General features: G+C 53.6%; 2 protein-coding genes across 7 annotated transcripts in view; both read left to right on the forward strand.

The window, feature by feature from the left end:
* Positions 1-20,440, forward strand: part of HOXB3 (homeobox B3) — a gene marked incomplete at its 3' end in the record, with an annotated part of 53,931 nt that overhangs the window by 22,208 nt on the left and 11,283 nt on the right. For 3 of the 6 annotated variants that reach the window (XM_082440617.1, XM_082440616.1, XM_082440621.1), the window contains exon 2: positions 8,358-8,535. Of the gene's footprint in view, positions 1-112; positions 162-6,999; positions 8,043-8,357; positions 8,536-17,342; positions 18,171-20,440 lie in introns of those variants that run through there. The other 3 variants (XM_082440618.1, XM_082440619.1, XM_082440620.1) reach the window with 3 other exon arrangements.
* On the forward strand, positions 868-6,877 carry HOXB4 (homeobox B4). The gene is made up of 2 exons (XM_082440624.1): positions 868-4,546; positions 5,383-6,877. The coding sequence occupies exons 1-2, from the start codon at positions 4,090-4,092 to the stop codon at positions 5,679-5,681; spliced, it is 756 nt and encodes a 251-aa protein (XP_082296750.1). The 5' UTR covers positions 868-4,089; the 3' UTR covers positions 5,682-6,877.

Here is a 20,440-nt window from a genome sequence, read left to right on the forward strand (position 1 = left end):
AAAAAAAGGCTTGTTCCGGCCACCAAGGGGGCCCGGAGCTCCTCTGCCCGCCGCCGCGGTTCGGTTTTCGGAACACACAATACTGGACGAGAGCGAGCTCGTCGGGGGCCGCGCGGGCCCGCGGGCGGGTTGGCGGCCTGGAGGGCGCGGGGAGCGGCCCGGTGAGTACTCCCGCCCGCGCCCCTCCGGGCCTGGCGCTCCTCCGCGCCGCTGGCGGTGCGGGCCGCGGGGGCTCGCCCTCCCGGCCTCAGGGTCTCCCTCCCTCGCTCAGTCCCTCCCTCACCGCCGACAAAAGGTAGCCGTTGCGACGCGGGCTGGGCACGCCTGGGACGGCGGAGGGACTGAGCAGCGAGAGGTCACTCCAGCAACCTGTGGCTGCAGGGAAAAGGCGGCCGGCGGGCCAGCGAGCCACCGGGAGCGCCGGGGAGGTGGCTCTGAACGCGGGTGGAGCCTTGGTTCTTTCTTATGATTATGCGTATTGATGTTAGTGCTCTTCGGGGGTGGAGGGAGAGGCAGCCTCCTGCTCTGAACCCCGTCTTGGAAGTCGCTGATAAACCAAGTCCTCCACCCATCGCGGTGGGACTGGCTGGGATGGGGGGTGCGGCGCCACGGTGGGATGGGCAGGTGGCGGCTCTCAGCGCGCAGCGCTCTGTCCCCAGAATCAGCCACACACAGCCCCGCGGGCTCTGCTTCCCATCCCTCTCTCTTGGGGTGCTTGGGGCACCTGGACCGCATCTCTTGAGAAAGTGTAGAGCAACAGAGAGGCCCCGGTGGCCAGCGCATTGGCCCTCCCCAAATTCCGAAAAGCGTTCGAGTTGGACGGGTTTCAGGGAGGCGAGCTGAGGACAGGAGGTATGGGGTGGGGGAGGGGCCTGGCCAGCTGGAAAGGGTCGTGGAGCCCCTCACTAAAGTGGCCCTTGACAAGACTTGGGAAAGCCCCTGCTTGACGCTGGGGCTGTTGGGGGTCCTATCCACACATTTTGTCTGTGGATCCAGGGTCAGGTGCCAGTCTCCCTGGGTGCCTAAATGGGGTTCTGAGATTACTTATTGGACCCTCTCTTGGCAAAGATAACTACAATATTAGTGTGTGTGTGTGTGTGTGTGTGTGTGTGTGTGTGATTTTTCAAATATAGGTGAGTCCAGCCTGGCTGGGAGAGTGTTGGTGTTAGAAATCAGGCCCGGAAGCCAACCTTGGTAATCTAGATTTGGGACAGAAAATCAGAGGGTCTCTGGGCTTAGCTGCTGGTAGGTGGAAACTCTCCTCCTATCCACCTGCAAGGGTCCCAGGACTAGGGATGGGCAGAGACCTTTAGAGTATGGTGGTTAGAGGGTTGCTTTTTGTTTTGTTGATGTACTTGTTAAAGAAATTGATATTATTCTGATTTGTTCACTAGGGATGCAAGTATTCTTCAGACCTAGAGAGATGAATGGGGAGTCTGGGTGCAGAAGAGGCTTCTGTGAACCTTTCTCCTCACGCTGTGAAGGCCCTCAGCTTTCACAGTCTAGGACGCAGTTCCCTTCAGCTCCATCCTCAGTCTCCCAGCTTAGTAAATTCAGTGGTTACTGGCAGCCTCAGGAAGTCCCTTCAGAAATTCCAGATCCCCCAGGTTTCCCAGACCCCCATTTTGGTCCCACTGCCAGCAACCCTAGCAGGTGGCTGAATGAGCAAGTTTAGACTGAGAGAGCGTGCCCGGAGCTAGGGAGGTGGGGGAAATGGGGTTCCTCCTCACGCTTTACCTATTATCCTTCTTTTCTGGCCCCAGGAGGTATGGGAGGTTGGGAGGGGCCGGAATATCATCTGGCTGCATCTTTTATGGTTCCTCATTGCCCTTCATTCGGAAATGAAACGCCTTTGATCTTTTCTCAGGTTGTAAACGGAATTGCCCATCATTAAATATCCGGGGCCCCATCTGCTTGGTCTCCCAGCATTTTTCTTTACAGCTGTTTCTCTCTCTTTTTACCATTGAATTTTTCTAAAAGGACTTTTATGACCCCCCCCCCTTCACACCCAGCCGCCTCTCCCTCTTCCTTTTGCTGAGAGGCGCCTTGGAAAATATCTAGATATTCGTTTGATCGAAAACTAAAGGCTGCAAGGGGCACGGAGTTGCCGATTGGGGTTTTGTTTCTTTTTTTTAAAAAAAAAAGTCCTGGGGGGAGGGGAGGGGCGCGAGGGCACCCAGAAGGGCCTGATTCTGACTATGCCGCAGCCTCAGGATGACCCTTCCTCCTTTTGTGCTTAGCTAATGTTTACATCTCATAATTCATGCGCCGCCGAGTTGCGCAGCGGCCCCATGGTTCGCGTCCCTTTGCGGGACCGGCAGCTTCTATTTCTAATAGAAGAGGAAGAGAGTTGAAAACCTTGTAATCGCAGGAATGGACCCGCAGTGACTTTTCCTGCTCCCAGACCTCAAAACTTGAACAAAACGAAATAAAATCGAAGCACTCAAACCACACCCCAAACGAAGGACGCGTGGAAAGTAGGAGAACTGGAAAATTTCTGGGCCAAGAAGATATATCTGTCTTCTGTATATACCCTGTAGATCCGAATTTGTGTAAGGAATTTTGTGGTCACAAATTCGTATCTAGGGGAATATGTAGTTGACATAAACACTCCGCTCATTTTTTTTTTCCTAAATGAGGACCATCCGGTGACTGACCACACGAAGACTCCTTCCTTCTTCTTTCTCTTTCTTTTTCTCCCTCAACTGCTTAGAGATGGAGGAATCGTCTACCTGAAATCTCCCCCTGCCTGCCCTTGGGAGCCTTGGTCCTTTTTCACTTCTCTTAAAAGGTTAATATTGTTGCTGATGTTTTATTTTATCCTCTCCCTCCAGCCCACCTATTCCCTATTTTGGGCTTAGGGAGGCTTCACTGAAAATCCGGTAAAAATGACTTGTCTTCAGTGTGCGAAGGCAAAGGAAATTTGCTTTTCAAACGGATGCAGAGGTCGCCTTTCCGTTTGGGTTCAGAACAAGATGCCCTGGAAACACACGATTACCAAGGGGTGTTATTGTGTGGGGTCACCCCTGTCTCCTATCCTCAGCATCACAAGGATGTGAGATTTCTGCTCGCTGCGCAGGCGGCCGCATTAGCGGCAATTACAACGTCTTGACGCCGAGGTTAGCGTTGCTCCGGTGCTTCTGGAATTAGCAAATTTCTATTCAACGTGCTCTCAAAAGTTGGAGGTTTTTTACTCCAGTGCTCATGTTTAATGTGGGAAACCAAGTCGTTTCTCCCGGCTTGGGCCGCGTGGGGTAAGGGGAGGAGTGGATAGGAGAGGGAAACAGACGGACTGACTGACACAGCCAAACTAATAGCGCAGCTAAATGCGATTTGGAAGGCGAGGTCTCCCCGAATTAGTGCATGAATTTCCTATCGATCCGCCCGCGGTTCCATTCATCTCTGACAAGTCCCTCCGTGCACCCGCCTGGTTGCTCCGATGCCTCCTCTCTCACTCCTTACCCCTCCCCGTGCGGCTGCAGAGAAAAGGCCCACGCTCAGTGCCTCTCCCCCGTGTGGGGTCCCCTCTCAGGCGGAGCCCCTAGTCCGTCCCTCACTTAACTCCCCCGCACAGACGCCGGGTGCAGGGGCTCCCCCTCGCCACGTCGTGAGGAGGGGCTGGGGCCCTAAGGAAGGCCTTGGGGAGGTGAGGCAGGACAGGAGGGGCCACACCCGGAGCCCCAGCTTCTGAGGGGATCCAGGGATTGCGCTCCGCCCAGCGCCCCAACAGGCCCTCGGGTGGCAACCTGCTCACTCGCTCTCCATCTCCCTCCCTCCCTCTCCCCGATCCTGGTGAGGAGAAGCGAGGAGGCGGTCGCCCCGCAGGAGCCCTATGTAAATCCTAGTGTTGGGTGGGGAGGTGGGGGGGAAGAGAAGAAGGGGAAATAAACCTCTTTGGCTAGAGTAGGGTCCGGGTGAGCAGATTTCCTTATCCGGGAATCGCAGGCGGGGCGGCCATTGGCTCCGAGGATCACGTGGGCCCCTAACTTTGTTCACTTGACAGTAAGTAGGAGGGCTTTCGGAAACAGGAAAACGAGTCAGGGGTCGGAATAAATTTTAGTATATTTTGTGGACAATTCCCAGAAATTAATGGCTATGAGTTCTTTTTTGATCAACTCAAACTATGTCGACCCCAAGTTCCCTCCGTGCGAGGAATATTCACAGAGCGATTACCTACCCAGCGACCACTCGCCGGGGTACTACGCCGGCGGCCAGAGGCGAGAGAGCAGCTTCCAGCCGGAGGCGGGCTTCGGGCGGCGCTCCGCGTGCACCGTGCAGCGTTACGCGGCCTGCCGGGACCCTGGGCCCCCGCCGCCTCCGCCACCGCCCCCGCCGCCCCCGCCACCGCCCGGGCTGTCCCCTCGGGCTCCCGCTCCGCCGCCCTCTGGGGCCCTCCTCCCGGAGCCCGGCCAGCGCTGCGAGGCGGTCAGCAGCAGCCCCCCGCCGCCTCCCTGCGCTCAGAACCCCCTGCACCCCAGCCCGTCCCACTCCGCGTGCAAAGAGCCCGTCGTCTACCCCTGGATGCGCAAAGTTCACGTGAGCACGGGTGAGTGCGTGGGCACCCCTTCCCCCTCCCACCCCCGGCGCTTTACACCAAAGGGACCTCGAGGCATGGGGCGGGGTGGGGGGGGAGCTAGGGGAAGCCAATTGTCCCCGCTATAAACTCGCCATTGCCGGAGATTTACGGTCGCCTGTTTTCAGAGCCACATAATTACATCCCCCATAAATTTTTATGGCCTGGTGGGCCCCGCGCCTTTGAAGTCGGTTCCCCATCCTCTTTGCCATTCTCACCAGCGACTTTTTCGCCAGGGAGATGCAGTCTCAGTGAAATTGGAAATTGGGGAGGGGTGTAAGGGGGGGAGGAGAAGGGGGAGGAGGTGATCTGTATTTAAGCTGAGAGTTGAGTCAACTCCCTGTATTTTTTTTTTTTTTCCTTTCTTTCCTCTAGTCTGGCTCCTTGGCTTGAGAAGTGGGCAAAAGTTTTTACTGGGGGCAGGCACTGCTTGGAATCTGAGCAGAGAGGGTGGGAACTAACAGAAGAAAGGTTTAATGAAGCCCCCTCCCTCTTTCACCCCTCATTCTCCCATCCCGGGCCCCAGGCCACGTGCGGGGAGAGAGGAGCGATTAAAAACCTTGTGAAGATTCCTCACTCCCCCCAGACACCCAAACAACAACGTCGTGACCACACAATCCTCCAAAACTTAGAGGTCTCTTTCTCTTCCTGGGGTCCCGCTTTCTCTTTCATCCCCACCCCCTCCGGAGGAAGAAGAGGTGGCGGGAGAAGGAGGGAGGGAGACACTGTGTTAGCTGGAAGAAAGGGCTCTCCCTCCTCCCTTTCGGGGCAATAAAACTTTCTCTTTCTCCCTCTTTGTGTGTGTCCAGTAAACCCCAATTACGCCGGCGGGGAGCCCAAGCGCTCTCGGACCGCCTACACTCGCCAGCAGGTCTTGGAGCTGGAGAAAGAATTTCACTACAACCGCTACCTGACGCGGCGCCGGAGGGTGGAGATCGCCCACGCGCTCTGCCTCTCTGAACGCCAGATTAAGATTTGGTTCCAGAACCGGCGAATGAAGTGGAAAAAAGACCACAAGTTGCCCAACACCAAGATCCGCTCGGGTGGCACCGCAGGCGCAGCCGGAGGGCCCCCTGGCCGGCCCAACGGAGGCCCTCCCGCGCTCTAGTGTCCCCCACGTGGGAGCCGCGAACCTCGGGGCGGGGGTGGGTTGCGAGCGCGGGGGGGGCGGTTGGGGGAGACGCGGGAGGGGACCCTGAGGCCTGGGTCCGAAAAAGCCTACCTGCCCTCCCCCCACTTTGTCTATTTACACGAATAAATGCAGAGGAGGGGGGAGGGGAAGCTTTATTTATAGAAATGACAATAGGGAGGCGGGCGAGGCCCCCCAGAAGCAAGGTTCAAGTCTCTTGCTTTCTTCCTTAAAAAAAGAAGGAAGAAAGAAAAAGAGAAATAGGAGGAGGCTGCACTCCTCATTTTCAGCTTTGGTGAAGATGGATCCACGTTTCATCTTTAATCACGCCAGGCCCAGGCCCATCTGTCTTGTTTACTCTGCCGAGGAGAGGACGGGCCTCGGTGGCGACCATTACCTCGACACCCCGCTAACAAATGAGGCCCGGCTCGGCCGCCGCCGCCGCCTCTGCCTCTGCTGCTGCCGCTGCTGGAAGACAGTCTGGATTTTTTTTCTTTGTCCCCCATTACTGAAACCCAGCGAAAGCATCCTCTGACTGCCAGATAGCGCAGTGTTTTGGCCACGGTAACAAACACACGCACACAACCTCTCTCCCCCTCCGTGCCCGTTCACGAGGACGCTGGCCGCTCACCCCCTTCCACTGCGGGGCTGGGGTAGGGACCACAGCAAGGGGACAAGTGGAGGCGGGTGGGGGGATGCGTGCCTCGGCTACGCAGGAGCAGGGCAGGGAAATTGAGTCCAAGAGAAAGAGAGGACCCAGAGACCAGGAGGGCCTTCCTCTGGAAGGTCAAGCCGTGTCTGGCGGGGTGAGGGGCCAGTTGCGTTGTGAGAGCTGGGCACAACCCTCTGGCCAATCTGGAGTTGTACAGTGGAGGCCTGTTCCAGACTGAAAGTGAATGTGAAACTAGGAAATAAAATGCCCTTCCCACCTGGGAGATGAGGTTACAGAGACCTCTCCCATAGTTTATCATTGTTGCATTGATTATTATTATTATTATTATTATTAATTATTTTATGTCATGTGCGTCCTCTCTCCTATGCTCTTTCTGACATTCCAAACCAGGACCATTCTTAGTTCTGGGGCTGCCTGAGTCTAGAACCCTTTGTTGGCGTGAAAATGTGTGTCCTGTACAGAGTGACAATAGAAATAAATGTTTGGTTTCTTGTGACCAGCACGGCGTGTTTTTGTTGAAACCTTGATATAAAGATGCAGATAAATGTCTCCCAGACTATATTTTAGGCACCCCAGTCCATTCGACCGCACATTTATGTGGCTGAGGAATTTTTTCAAAGGATCCGATGGGAATTTGTATCTCAGAGGACTCCAAATTGTGGTGGCTGGTTTGTTTTCCTTTTGGGGTGGGTGTGTTTTGTTTGGGGCTTTTAATTTTTCCCCTCTAGTCCAAAAATGGATTGAAAGGACTGGGAGGGCTGACTCCAATCCCTAATGAGGGGAAAATGTTTCATTGTAGAACACAAGAGGCTTAAGTATGACAAAGGCTTTCATATAGTGATTTATTTGTCATAAGCAAATAAAATGCGGTTAAAGCTGTCTCCTTCTAGACAGACGGCTCTTTGCTTATTAAAGTTCCGAGAGAGGATTCTGAGCGGCCGGCCTCTTTCCTCCCGCGTAAGAAGGTATCGTTTTCTTCTGAGGTGTTTAAGGCTTTAATGAGTCTAATTTTTTGCACAGATGTTTCTGGGTGTTTGCAGGTTTTCAGAGTATTTTTATATTACAAAGGAGCTAGCCGGTGCCATAGCTCAAACTCTGACAAGCAAATAGATAATCAAGAAGACAAATGGCCTCTTTTGTGAAGCCCTGCTCCTGTATTAATTTTCATTTTCTTTCTCATAGAAAGTATCGAAAGTATGACTGGGGACCAAATAGCTTTCTGTCTCTGAGGTCCCAGTCACCCCTAGAATGGAGTGGGGGAAGGGAGGGGTGCAGGTGACCCTCAGAAGCTCTGTCAGGCTTGGGCCGCTTTGGGGCTGAGCCCAAGAGAAGTTCTAAGGTCTGGGGGCTCCGGCCTCGGGGCTCTGGTCCGGTGGTGGCTCCGGGTACAGCCATCCCGCCTCCCAAAAGCTCAGGGCTCGGGAGAGCAGATGCAGTTAAAAGTCATTTTTCGGTCCCATCTCCCTTCAGAAAATAAAAATAACCAATTCCACCAGCGCGTTTTACTGTTATTTCTTTTGCATTCTTCCGGTGTGCAGCTCCCGGGCGTCTGAGGCTGTGTCGGGCCCGGGAGAGCCCGGGCTGGGGTCCACCGCGCGGGAAGGGGCGTTTGAACCGCTCGTTTCAATGCTGCGGGGATACTGGTAGCAAATCGCCCGGAACTGGAGGTTGAGAGTGGCGAGCTTTGTTTTCGGTGGAATCGCGGTGTGATGTTTAGCTGCCAAGGGATGCGGCGGCCCTTCCCTTCTAGAGGGGAAAATAGTTCTTAAAAAGCATATGCCCCCCCCCATGTCTCTATAGAACCAAATCAAAGCTGCTCTTAGGAAGGTATGAATAGAATAAAAAAGATTTCTATGGAGCTTAAAGTTCACAGCCATTCTGTGTAGACAAGAGCTAAGAAAAATGTGAGAATTATACAGAAAACCATTAATCACTTCTTTTCTTTAAATACGTATCCTCTCTCCTTTGTTATTATTCAACAGCAAATCTCCGCAGACCGGCTGTTGGGGGAAAAAAGTGTTAGCCGCCACTCCCGGATCTGCAAGGGGGAAAAAATTTGGAACCATAAAGCTGAAAACTTTTTTCTCTCAGTTTGGAAGAAGCCGTTCGTCATGAATGGGATCTGCAGAGTTCAGGCGAGAGGAGGCGAGAGGCTCAAAGGTAACAAAGCCCCGCCTGGGCTGGCTTTTTTTTTTAATCGTTTTATGAGCTCTTTTTACTAGGGAAAGAAGAAACACTCTCTCGCCTCCTTCTTTTTCTTTTTCAACTATCTTTGCGGGGTTTTTATGGTGGACGGTTGGTCAGGTTTGATGCCTTTTATGATGACAGATGCTTGGGTCAGGGACTGACACCTGGAGAGTGTTTGAATTGATTGGGACTGAGGTGTTAGGCACCAGAAAAACCCCAGAAAAGGTTGTTTACGAGGCAGCTCAGAAGTGCTTTCTGGTTTTAGAAAATGCAGGAGGGCCTTGGGAGCCCCAGCATGTGTGTGTGTGTGTGTGTGTGTGTGTGTGTAGCGAGGTGAGGTGCACATGTGGCCCGTGGGTTCCGTGACTCTGCTTGTCTACTACACTGGGGGCTGGTGTCCCACAGGTCTGTTTACCGGTGAGCAGTTGTCACTGCCACCTCCTGGAAAAATGGAATGCAATTTTTGGATGGAATGCCCCAACCTCAGAGCAGGGTATAGGTGGATGTCTTCAGTTTTTCTTTTTGTGTCTAGGTTGGAATTCTAGACAAATATTTGCAACTCTCTGGAGCAGGAAACTGTTCTGTTCACAGGCAAGGTTCGTTGATGCCGGAATCTTCCTCTTCTTCCACTCTGCTCCCTTCCTTCTTCCTGGAGGCTCAGAGTTTAGTTTGGTTTCCTTTTGCTCTCTTGGTCTGGGGGCTCTGTTCTCCCCTCTGGGGCCCCGCTTCTGAGGGTGAGGGAGCCAGTGGGCTCTGCCTCAGACCAGAATGTGCTGGCCTTTTTTCCCTGGGGCTCAGTGAGGCTTTGGAAGTAGGAGGCTGGCAGGAGAGAGAGTTCATGGAGAGGCCACGTTTTCTAGGCGATTAGCTCAGTATTAGAACCACAAAATGACCTCGGAAGCCCCTTGACCTCTCTGAGACTGGACATTGTGTTGGCTCTTGCCTCCTGCCCAGAAGGGAAAGTCACACCTCCGCAGGGAGGGGTCCTTGGGCTGTTGTATGTCCCATCTTCTCCACCCCCCACCAGCCCCCCCAACCCCTTCTTTGCTATCTTGAAATTTCTGGATTGTTTTTCTGTTACTGTCCATTGGGGAGAAAAGGAACAAAAAATTTTTTTAGCTCAGCTGGGGGAAGAAAGTAGGGTGCTGGTCTCTCTCTGTGCAGAGCTCCTTCCCTCAGGCAGACTCACCCCGCCATCCATGTCCAGTTCATCCCTCCTTCTTTCCTGTTTCGTTGGAGGGAGCTGAGGGAAGAAAGACAAAGGGAGGCAGATATGAGTGGTCCAGAGGCTTCAGAGGGCTAGGGGGACAAACCCCTGGGTCCTAAGGGGACAGAGGGCCCCCATTGTGGTTACTGTCTCTCGAGGTCTGTTATCCAAATCCACAAAATCTTAACCCATTTTCTGAAGTCCCTTTGTTTAGGAAGCTATTTCTGTAATCACTCTCACCCCCTTCCCCACTCCCCAATCCCACCCCAGCTATTCACAGAGCCCACGGAGTACCTCCCCACCAGAGGAGCAAGAGAGATGGGAGAAGGGTCAGTGCAGGCTGTTCTGACCATTGCCAGGGACAGCTGTGCCATGTTAACCAAAGTTTCCAGCAACTTTCAAGAGATGTGTGGAGGATTTGCTAAGAAGTGAACTCTGAACACAGAGCCTTTTCAAATCTATATTCTACTTGCTGTATCTTAAAAATCTACACCAGCAGCCATCCTCCTAGGAGGGAATAGAGACAAAGAGAGAGACAGACAGACACACAGACAGACTCCAGCTGGGAAGAAGGAAGTGTTCCCTTGAGTTAAGACTAGGAGAGAAAGAAACTTGCTGGGATGTATGTGGGGTGTTGGTTTGCATTTTGTAAATTTTCTCCTATGTCTTGGGGACTGTCTCAGGCAAGAAATAACTGGCGTTGGTTGGTATCCTCTCCTTTGTCCCTGGGAGGTTTAATAAATGCAGGAGCTGGAGGCCTTGGTAAGAAAAGGGAGCGAGCAGAAAGGCAAGCTGGACTGCTCCTGGGATGAAAATATTTGGGGCGATATACACCCATAACTCATAAGGGCAGATAACCAGTTGTGAGCCCTCCATAGGCCCAGGTGATAAAGGTCTAGTCCCCTGAGTCTTTACGACCTGCTTTCTGCAATGTGAGGATTAGAGGTCCACCAAAGGGAAAGAGGAGGGAAACAATGGAAAGAGAAGGTTGGGGTTCCTTTGAGGGTTTCAGCCCCACAGGTGGGAACTGAGGGACTTTCCCCCTCCCTCACTCCCAGACCCCAACCTCTGCAGAGCTGAGTGCTGCAGGCAGGCTCCCCAGCCCCTTGGGCTCACCATCTACAATTCTAGCGGCCACCTCTATCCTCCGAATCTTTGGACCTCTCTTCCTCCAGCTCCTGGGCCCTCACCACCCTCGCTCCTACTTGCACCGGTCTTGGCAGAGTAGGGCTGCCGGGTCCTGCCAGAGCCTGTCGCCGCCGGGGCAGCCCCAGCGCCCGTGGTGGGTCTCCCTGGGAAGCAGCGGCCCGGGAGGGGGGTCTGGTTGGAAAGCGGAGTTGGGAAGTTTCCCAGCGTGAGTTGAGCGCTGACGGATTTGTGATCGGCAATAAAACAGGCGCGTTCAGATTCGTAAATCAATCTCGCCTTTCTCACAGTATAAACGTTCGCTTTATCGGCAGCAAGAAAGCACTCTGCTCACGCCCGGGCGCTTGTTTATTTGAACATGGACATTCCCAGGATCCGAAGAGTGTGGGCATTTTAATAGAACCTGCCCGGCGTGCCTTCGTGTCACTGGCTTTTCTTTTGCTCGTCCTTAAAAATAATTTCTCCGTTTCAGAGATTGCTGTCTTCCCATGCTCCAGCATATTCTCTCTCCTCTTTTCTCTCCCCCACCCCCTCACTCCCCACGCCCTAGTATTTTTCTTTTAGACTTTAGTGGACTGCTTTTCTTTGGGGGACCAGTTTTAATGGATTTCTGGCCAGGACCATGCAGGGAGTTGCCCTCATTGGAGCCGGGCACGGGGCTGAATTCAATACCAGCCTGGGTTTTGTATCTGCACAATGAAAGCCGACCACCCCCCTACAGAGCCCAGGCCCGCCGGCGCCCCACCCGAGGGTTGGGAGAGGGATTCCGAGGGGACCAGGCCGGCCCAGTGCCCGAGGCAGGGGCTGCGCTGCTGCTACCGCTGGACCGGACACCACCCGGGAGTGGCGGTTTCTTCGGGGGTGGTTAGGGCACCTGGGTCCTCAAACTTCTCCCCATCCAGTCGCTTTTGGTTCAGACCCCTCCAAACAAACTGCTGGCGGCCCCTCGGCCCCATGCCCCCCTCCCCAAAACGCATCTGTTCTTCCCAGTCCACCGGCCGCTGCGGCTGCCCCAGAGCTGCTGAAGATAAGGCTGGGAGTGTGGGCGAGGGGCTCCTTCAGGAATGTCTTCCCTGCTTCCCTTTGCAACCCCATCCCACACCGTGGCCAAATACTCCGGTTCTGGGATTCTGGTCGTAACTGGTCTGCTCCTTCTGGCGCCAAGCTGTATGTGAAGGTTTGGGGGTATACTTTGTTTTGTTTTGTTTTGTTCATATCTGAGAGGAAGAAGTCTGTGTACATTTCTCTCTCTAGGCCAAGGGACTGGATTTCTCCTATCATCACCAGTGTTTAACACTTTAATATGCAATCCCCCCATCTTTTTCCTATTGATCTGTCTCCATTGTCTGCTGCTTGGAAGCAAGGGGTACTAACACCTGGGAAATGGGGACGGGGCTGTCAGGCCAACTTCAAAGCCTCTTTCTTCCCTTTCCCTCTCCTCCCCTCCAGTTCAAATCTCCAGCTGTCTTCACTGGTGTGTTGGGGGGTGGGGAAGGGCTGAGACAGGATGTGACATAGGTACAGAGAGACTGAGTGTCCACTTCTTTTGTGTAGGAAACTTAGTCCAGGTCTTTTGTCTCTAGAGCGTATTCTCAGTCAGTCAGTAGAATTTGGTTTCCTGTAATAGTAACAACACAACGAAAACAAGTCCCCCTTGTGGTTACTCTCAACTCTGGAAGCTCCCGAGTCATCTCTTCACCCTGTCCCTTTTCTGCCCTTTCAAAAGGTACCACAAAAGATCTTTTTAAAAAGAGAATTAAAGCCAGAAGCCCCATTCTTTATACATATACAATCTGGACTTATGAAATGCTTCTTTTGAAGCTGGTCTCTTTAGAAATTTTGTTGGTTATTTAAGGAAGAGGGGGAGTGGGTCCCACTAAAATACCCTAGGAGTGAGAGAGAGAATAGAGTTGGGGGATGCAGAGAGAGGAACTGGTTGCTGAGAAATGCAGGGGCTTGGAGAAGGACTCTGCGCCCATCCCACCCCACCCCCCAGAAGCCCCTGCAGACTACTTCTGCACCTCCACGAACTAAGCAGAAGCAGGAGGAGAAGGGAGAGAGGAGAGGTGGGCTGTGGGTAAGTGTGTGTTCTGGGGGGGCTGGTTAGGGAATGTAGATACAGCAGATACAGATGTGAATGTGGGAGAGAGAACTAGCTACTATTCCATTTGTGGGTTGGGGGGAACCTATTTTGCAGGAAAATTTCTCCTCCTGAAGGGGAAGGTCATAGTGGTCCTTTGAGCCTGAAATCGAAAGACCCCCTTCCCCCTCCTGGTCACGTGATTCATTAAATAATTAATGCCGAGGTTGCAGAATAGATATGTATTCGTCAGGAAAATCGCAGGCTCGGTCTCCCTGTTTCTGACGTGCAATTCAACTGTCCTTTGAAAAACAAGCCTGTACCCCGAGAAAAAAAAGAGAGAGGGGGAGAGAGAGGGAGAGAGAGAGAAAAAGAGAGGGAGGCAGCAATAAAACAGCCCCGCAGCCGGAGCCACACCGCGGGCTGGGGTATTGTAAGTAGAAGGGATTTCTCACTACCTACCGCGTCTTATATGTCCATGTAAATTTATTGTTTGTTATTAATGTTATTGTCGTAAAATGTGACAAATAGCCATCTTCATTTCCTGCCATTTCTCTTCACACGGTCCTCTGTGTGTTTATACCCATTGAGGCATTGCATAGAGATTTTAGGAATATTCCTCTTCTCTATCTCTCTCCCTCTCCCTCTCCTCCAACCTTTTTCTTGATTTATAGCAATATGGGTGTCAGCTTCTCTGCCGGCATGCCAGCCATTGTGTGTGTGTGTGTGTGTGTGTGTGTGTGTGTGTGTGCGCGCATCTGCGTGTGTTTGTGAGTTGTGTTGTTTATGGCCATGTCTTCGATAAATCATTTCTCACAGAAAATGATGTGGAAGCTGGGCTATTTCTGTGGCCGGGAAAGAGTCACTCTCGGAGGCACTTCCTCTCTCTCTGCTCTGCTCCCAGAAGTTGGTTATTTCAGACGATTTTCAGTAATATATCAGCAGTTAATATGAAAGCTCTATAGCTGGAGGTCTTAAATTGCAGCATCTGTGATTATCAGTTAAGGTGAGATCTGTATAAATTTGGTAAACCAGAAATGCCTCATTGGCATATAAACCCAGTCAAAGACCACAACCTAATATAAAAATTATGTTTGTGAGCCTGATAGAGCCAACATTCCTGCAGCAGCAGACAGAGCTTCATTTTTCAGCGGTTCCCCTCCAGGAGTTTGGCTGCTCTGACGCCGGCTGTGGGTAAAGAACCCAACTCTGAAAGCAGAAGGAACCTGGGGGCAAGAGAGGTGGAGGCAGCGGAAAAAATAACTGAAGTTGAAGGCAAAGATTTTTGTAGTCGATGGGGACCAAGTAGAGGTCCTTTGCAACTGGAGAGGGCTGGAGGGATTCAGTTATAGTATTAAAGCTTAACCTATAGGACTGATGTATTGAATATATGACAGGGAGCTGAGGGTGGGGAAGGAGCTACCCAAACTGGGGGAGACAATGAAGGCAGAGGCTGAAGGGCAGGGAGGGAAGCTGAAAGCTTTGGCTCCCCATCCTTCTGTCTAACAAAACAAGGAAGTGAATTCACACCCCAGTAGCCTTCCTTCGACCTCCTGAAACAAAGAAAGTTTCCTCAGCAGTGAGGGACTATACGTGTCTGGGGCTAAAGGAGGGAAAAGTTCTCTAAGTTGTTCTAGAAAAGAAATGTTCCAGGAATCAGGTGGTCTCAGAAAGTTGGAGAGTGTTTCAGGACATGGGGTGTGTTCCCCTCACTAAACCCCCATCCAAAAAGGGAGCAAATGGGGTACAGATTGGGAAGGGGAGAGCTGGTAACTTTCCCCTCTGATTTCACGTGGAGGTCTGAGTACCTCCCCATTAGGGAAGGGTCTGCTGGTAGAGAGCAAAGCCAGAGGGGGCTTTTGGGGATATTATGCGCTGCGCCCCGAAGTTGTTATGGATGAGGGACAGAGCCAAGTTCGGTCAGGGCTGCTAGCTTCTCCTTCCCTGGCTGGAGCCTGGCCAACTGACTTTATAGCCACTATTATCTGTGATACTTAACTCTGCCTGCTAGTGTAAACCTTTGAGCAGGAAAATTAGTGATGCCGCGCCCAGGTGTTAATTATTCATGGCATCAGCTGCGTCCTGGAGTGGCGGCTTAGGCCCCAGTGCTGGCGTCCAGGAGCTCACTTCCATGCTCTCCTCCAAGTGGGCGCTGAGCCCTCTTCTTGTTAACAGGCAGCTTTTAGGGTGGGTGGTAGGTGAGGCCTCCTAATTTGGGAGTCTGGGTTGAAAAGGGTTTAAGGAGAAAGAGGAGGAAAAGGCCAAGACCCTAGGCTGGGATGGGTGGGGACATTACCTGGCCTCACTAAAAGGGCCTGGGGAGAGTCTGGATTCAGGGGCAGCTTTGACAGGGCTGGAGATCACGGGGCGGGTGGGAAGGGCCGGAGGAGGCAGCAGAGAGACCTGAGGGATAGCGGGCTCCATACCCTTCAGGCCCCCCATCCTTGGGTGTTGAAGAATACCACACACACTCAGTGTGGGAAGCAAGGATTTCCTTCTCCCTCACCTGGAAAGTGAAGGGGGGTAAATGTGGAGAGGGTGAGTTCACCCCCAATCCAGTGCTCCAGAATTTAGGCCATAGTCTTAGAATGCCAGAGAGAGGGGGAAAGGATTAACTCTTCCTTGGAGAGGAAAAGGGACATGAAGGGTGGAATGGTGGGTGTTAGTAGCTTCTGAATTCAACCTGTTTTGGAGGCTGGGAAAAGCAGGAGAAGGCTGAAGGATGTGCTCCTTGGGACAGGCCAGAGCCAGTGGGGAGAGCTGGGAGCCAATCTCACAGGCCCCTGCCCCTGTGATTCCAACTCCTCCCCCCTTCTCCATCTCCCCTCCTCCTGCTGCCTCTGCCTGTGACGTGGAGGCCTGGTCCCCCCGCTTTTCCTCTCCATTCTCTCAGCCCCGTTCAGGTCTTTGTCTCTTCTGGCCCTCGGGATACCCCCTCCTCTTCCCTTTCCCCAACTCACATGCAGACTCTGCCCAGGAGACAAAAGCAGAGAGACCATCCCTCTCCACCATTATCTTTTAGTCAATCGCTGGCCCCTTGCTAAATCTCCCTATGTGAGGCCTGATGCCCTCCATCCAGGCATATAGGCCTACCCTTCAAATCAGCAAGTTTGTTGTTTTTTTTAAAATATATGCATTTGGTTCATTTAGCTACGAAGCACGCTGCTTCTTACCAGTTCTGCACACACACGCACCCCATTTGCTTTTTTGCTGTGCAGGAGATGAGGTAGAATATATTTGATGGAAGGGGCTTTAGGAAAGCTGCTGACTCTGTCTTCTCCCCAGACGCTGCTGGTGTCCACTTTCTCTATATAATTATAGTGTTTATCCCTGTGCCTTTAAGAAACTGGGCTGCTAATGCTTTAATGAGCAGAGGAGTTAGATAGAAAGATGAGGAGAGAGAGGTTGAAGGAAAAAGAGAGGGCCCAGAGAGAGAACAAGCAGCAGGATCCCTTTCTGAGGGGGGAAGTCAAGGCAGAGGCCAAGGAAAGGATGACAGGGAGAATGGAGACAAAGGCCACTCAGAGGGGCAGGGAGGTTGTCCTGGCAGAAGACATCCCACAACTTGGATGGGTACACAAACACACTCACAAAACCAGAGTTAAGTGAGAAGGGAAGTGGAAAGGAAACCACTCACTTTGCCCCCTTCTTTGTAGAAGAAGATGTCTCCACGGCAGAAGGATGGGTTCCCCACCCCCCGCCAAAAGGACAGGGCTCTGAGGCCAAAGGCTCCACACTGCCCAGAGGGGCAGCCTAATAAGTGAGGCCAGAAGTGACTTCTGGAGACACTCCTAAGTCCTTAGCAAGGCAAAATTCAAATTCACTTAAGACAAAGAGAGAAGCAGAGTGTGAGAAGACAAAGGGACTGTGAGAAAGGGACAGAGACCACAGAGAAGGTTAGAAAAGGCAGAGAGAGAGAGAGAAAGGGAAATAAAAGGAAGGGAAGGGAAAAGAGAAGAGAAGAGAGAAAAACAAATAGAGACAGAAATGCAGAGAAAGAGCCCATCCCCTTGCGGGGCGGGGGCCGGCGGGCACAGACTGAGGAGAGGGCTGTAGGGTCTGGAAGCTCCTCCAGACTCTGTGCTTTCTTACAGGCAGCTGCCCAAAGCCGAGGCTATCCCAGAAACAAGGGGACTAGAGTAGACCCTGGGGGGTGCTAAATCAGGTGTGAGGCAGCTGGGGTAGGAATTGAAGTGTCTGGAATGGCCAAGATGTCTTGGGCACTTCAAACTCCTCTTCCACCACCATCTTCAATAACTTAAAGGTTGGAATCTCCCAAAACTGAATCCCTGGGGTGGGGTGGGGTTGGGTGGGTGGGTGGGCTGGTGGTTGGTGTCAGTCTCTCACACCCAGACCCAGGGAATCCTTCCTTGGCCTCTCTCCCCCTCCTGGGTTTGGTCTCTTCTTTCCCTCTTCCGGGACAGGGAGAAGAAGTTGATCTTCCAGCAGCCTGAGAACTTTCCCTTTCACCTCCAATCCACATCTCCTCCCTTGAACCCCACCCCCACCCCAGTCTGAACAAACGGATGCTACCCTCGCTTATCTCCTCCCTCCCCGATCTTTCTGGAAAGAAAAGGGAAAAGGGAAAGAAAGTTCCCACCAGCCTAAGCAGCTTTAGACAACTCCAGGGAAAATGGAAAACGCAAACCTTTCTCGCCTCTCCAATCCTCCCATCACCCACTGGCCGCCGCTGGGCTCTCCCCATCGCGCCCCCCATCCTCCTGTCCCGTCCTGCCCACAACGCTCTCCCTTCCCCTCCCTCCTCCGCCGAGCCGGACATATGGAACCCATTTCGCCGGTGACATTGAAGAGCCGCTGCGCGCCCGCCTTCCGCCATGGCGCCCCCGGCTCCCCGTGCCTCGCCTCGCGGTGCCCCCAGCAGACGCGGCTCCTCCCGCCCGGCCGCTCGGCCCGCTCGCGCAGCGAAGCCGCGACCCCGCTCCGCGCCGGGCCCGCCCGCCTCCCGCAGCCCCACGCGGGCCGGCCGCGCGCCGCTTCGAGGGCCGAACAAAGCGGCGGCGGCAGCGGCGGCGGACTGGGGGCGCGCTTCCGGGCCTCTCCCCGCGCCGGCCGGCGGGACCGAGATGCGGCCGGCCGCCCAGCCCCCAGTGGCGCCCCGGGATCCGGGCCCGGCCGGCCCCCCGCCGCTGCCCGCGCCCTAGCGGAGCCGCACAGGTAGGTGTTGGTGCCGAGAGGGCGCCAGGCCGGGCTCCGGGTGGAGAGCAGGGGGGGTGCCTGAAATCCCCGCCCCCGGGTCGGGAAGGAGGACGATCGCAACATTGGAAGACAGAGATGGGGGCGAGTTAAAGAGGCGGTGCGGGCGGAGGGTGCGGGGCGGTGTGGAGGAATGTGGGGTGTGGACAGCACCCGGTTAGGGCCTGGGGAGCGCTCCCGCTCAGGAAGGGCTGCAGACGGTTGGAGGCTGCAGACGGTTTTCCGCGGGAGTTGGGAGCTCAGGGTTGTGCGGCGAATGTGAGGGGCATCTGCTGGGGTGGGGGATGGCTGGGCCCTGCTCCCGCAGTCCAGTTGCCACCTATGGCCAGAACCTTCTAGCACCTCGAGGGTTATTTGAAGCTGAAACTACAAGGGGTTGCGCTGAGGCCGGGTGTTAAACTGAGAAGGTAGGAGAGGGGGTGATTTATGGCTTCAGAGAAGATGTGTTTACTCCCTGCCTGCTCTGGAAACCAAAAACCAAAGAGAGCAGAGGCGGGAGAAGCCTCTCTCCTTGGAGTGGAAGGCAATGCCAGGTTGATTCACTGGGATTTATTTTCCCAGATGTGGGGAGATGGTGGGAACTGTCCCTTTGCCGGGACAAGATGTGAGGTATAAGAAGAGTGTGAAAGCACACACACGTAGATGTGTTTTGTGTATTGTGTGAGTGCACATTGTGTTCAGGTTGGGGTTTGTTGGGTACGGCATCGCTTTACAAGTGAGCACACAGGTAGCCAGAGGGGGGACTCGGTGTTCTCAGGTCTTGGTACCCTGGCAAGGGGTAGCTCTGGACACACTTTGCCGCCTTGTGCCCTCACCATGGAGTAGTGCTCCTTCAGCCTGTGCTTTCTTTCCTCCCACAGCCACGCGCAACAGCGCCCACCTGGCTTGGTCCCTGGCCCCTGTGTGCCATCTGCCCACGCTGCCAGATACTCACTTTGAACCTTTAACTTTGCCATGGGAGACTGAGGAATTAGTGAGCACAGCTAGGTGGGGGGGAGGAGGAGGAGGAGGACGGGAGGGGAGGAGAGGAGGGTGGAGAAGGGGAGGGAAGGGGAGGGAAGGGGAGGGGAGGGGAGGGGGGAGGGGAGGGGGGAGGGGAGGGGGGAGGAAGGAGAGGGGGAGGAGGAAAGAGGGGAGGGAGTGGGGAGGGAAGGGTAGGGTAGGGTAGTGGAGAAAAAGGCCTGCAGTGGTAGGGGATGTTGGTTTGAGGCTGGCTTGGGTGCCACCAGTACTGCTCAAACTCCCCCAAAGTCTGTTTGGGAGGGGACGGGTGAGCACAAAGGGGAACAGAGCAAAGGAGCCATGCAGGATGATGGAGGTGGGGAGAAAAATATTTTGACCCCCAGATAGTTATTTCCGCAGGCCAACTGGTGGCTCTTGCATTTCTGTCCAGACGCCCGGCTTTGCCTGGAAATTGTTTTGCATTAAATTTTCTCAGCCACAGAATTATCTTTCCTCGCCTCCAGCTAAACTTGCATTTTTCCACCAGACACTTGGGCCCCGCACCAATGAAATCTGAGAGGAAGCGGCTGGGCCCTAAGTGGCTGTAATTTAATTGATTTTATCATAAATCATCAACTTGATGAAGAACCCGAGGTTTCAGTGAAGTAAATTGATATTAATGGGAGTTTCTTGAAATGCAAACTCCCTGAATTGTTGGGGCATCTCGAGCAGGGGAGGTAGATTACATGTGTCCCAAGAGCAGAGAGCCTGGACCTGGAGCCCAGCACAGCTTTAGGGGGTCAGGAAAGCAAGCTGTGAGGGGCAGCTGCAGGCAGACCAATTTCTGTAGGGGAGAAGGCAGAGAATGGAACTTTGTTGGGGAGGGAGCAGAGTCTGATTCCATGAACCCTGCTGGCAGTCTTGGGAATGCTGGTCTCCCAGTTGGGGGAGGCAGTTGGGGAAGCTGGTAGGTGTGTGGGCAGTGTTGGGGGTTGGTCGGGTGAGAAGGCCAGGCTGGTACAATGGGTGCATTGACTCCTGGTTAAAAATTGTCAGATTTAAGCCTTCCTCTTCTAATTACACAAATTAATTATTTACTGCTCAGGTTGCTGTGTCCAAAAATAGCACTTTTGATTTGAAGAATACCCACCCCTGACACAGAAGAGCAGTAAAAACCAGTGCACCAGCCTCTGAGGGGACAAGGAGGACCAGGAGTGGGGCTGGTACTCAGTTGCGGGGGTGTAAGCATTTAAATCCCAAGAGGAAATAGTCTGCCTTTGGCCAAGATG

Source organism: Balaenoptera physalus (assembly GCF_965194825.1).
Source record: "Balaenoptera physalus genome assembly, chromosome: 20".
Taxonomy (NCBI): domain Eukaryota; kingdom Metazoa; phylum Chordata; class Mammalia; order Artiodactyla; family Balaenopteridae; genus Balaenoptera; species Balaenoptera physalus.

Excerpts from the sequence above, each read along its gene's own strand:
- HOXB4 (XM_082440624.1), top strand. The coding sequence starts at position 4,090 with ATGGCTATGAGTTCTTTTTTGATCAACTCAAACTATGTCGACCCCAAG. Across the intron at positions 4,547-5,382 it reads CAAAGTTCACGTGAGCACGG|TAAACCCCAATTACGCCGGC; the intron begins GTGAGTGCGTGG and ends GTGTGTGTCCAG.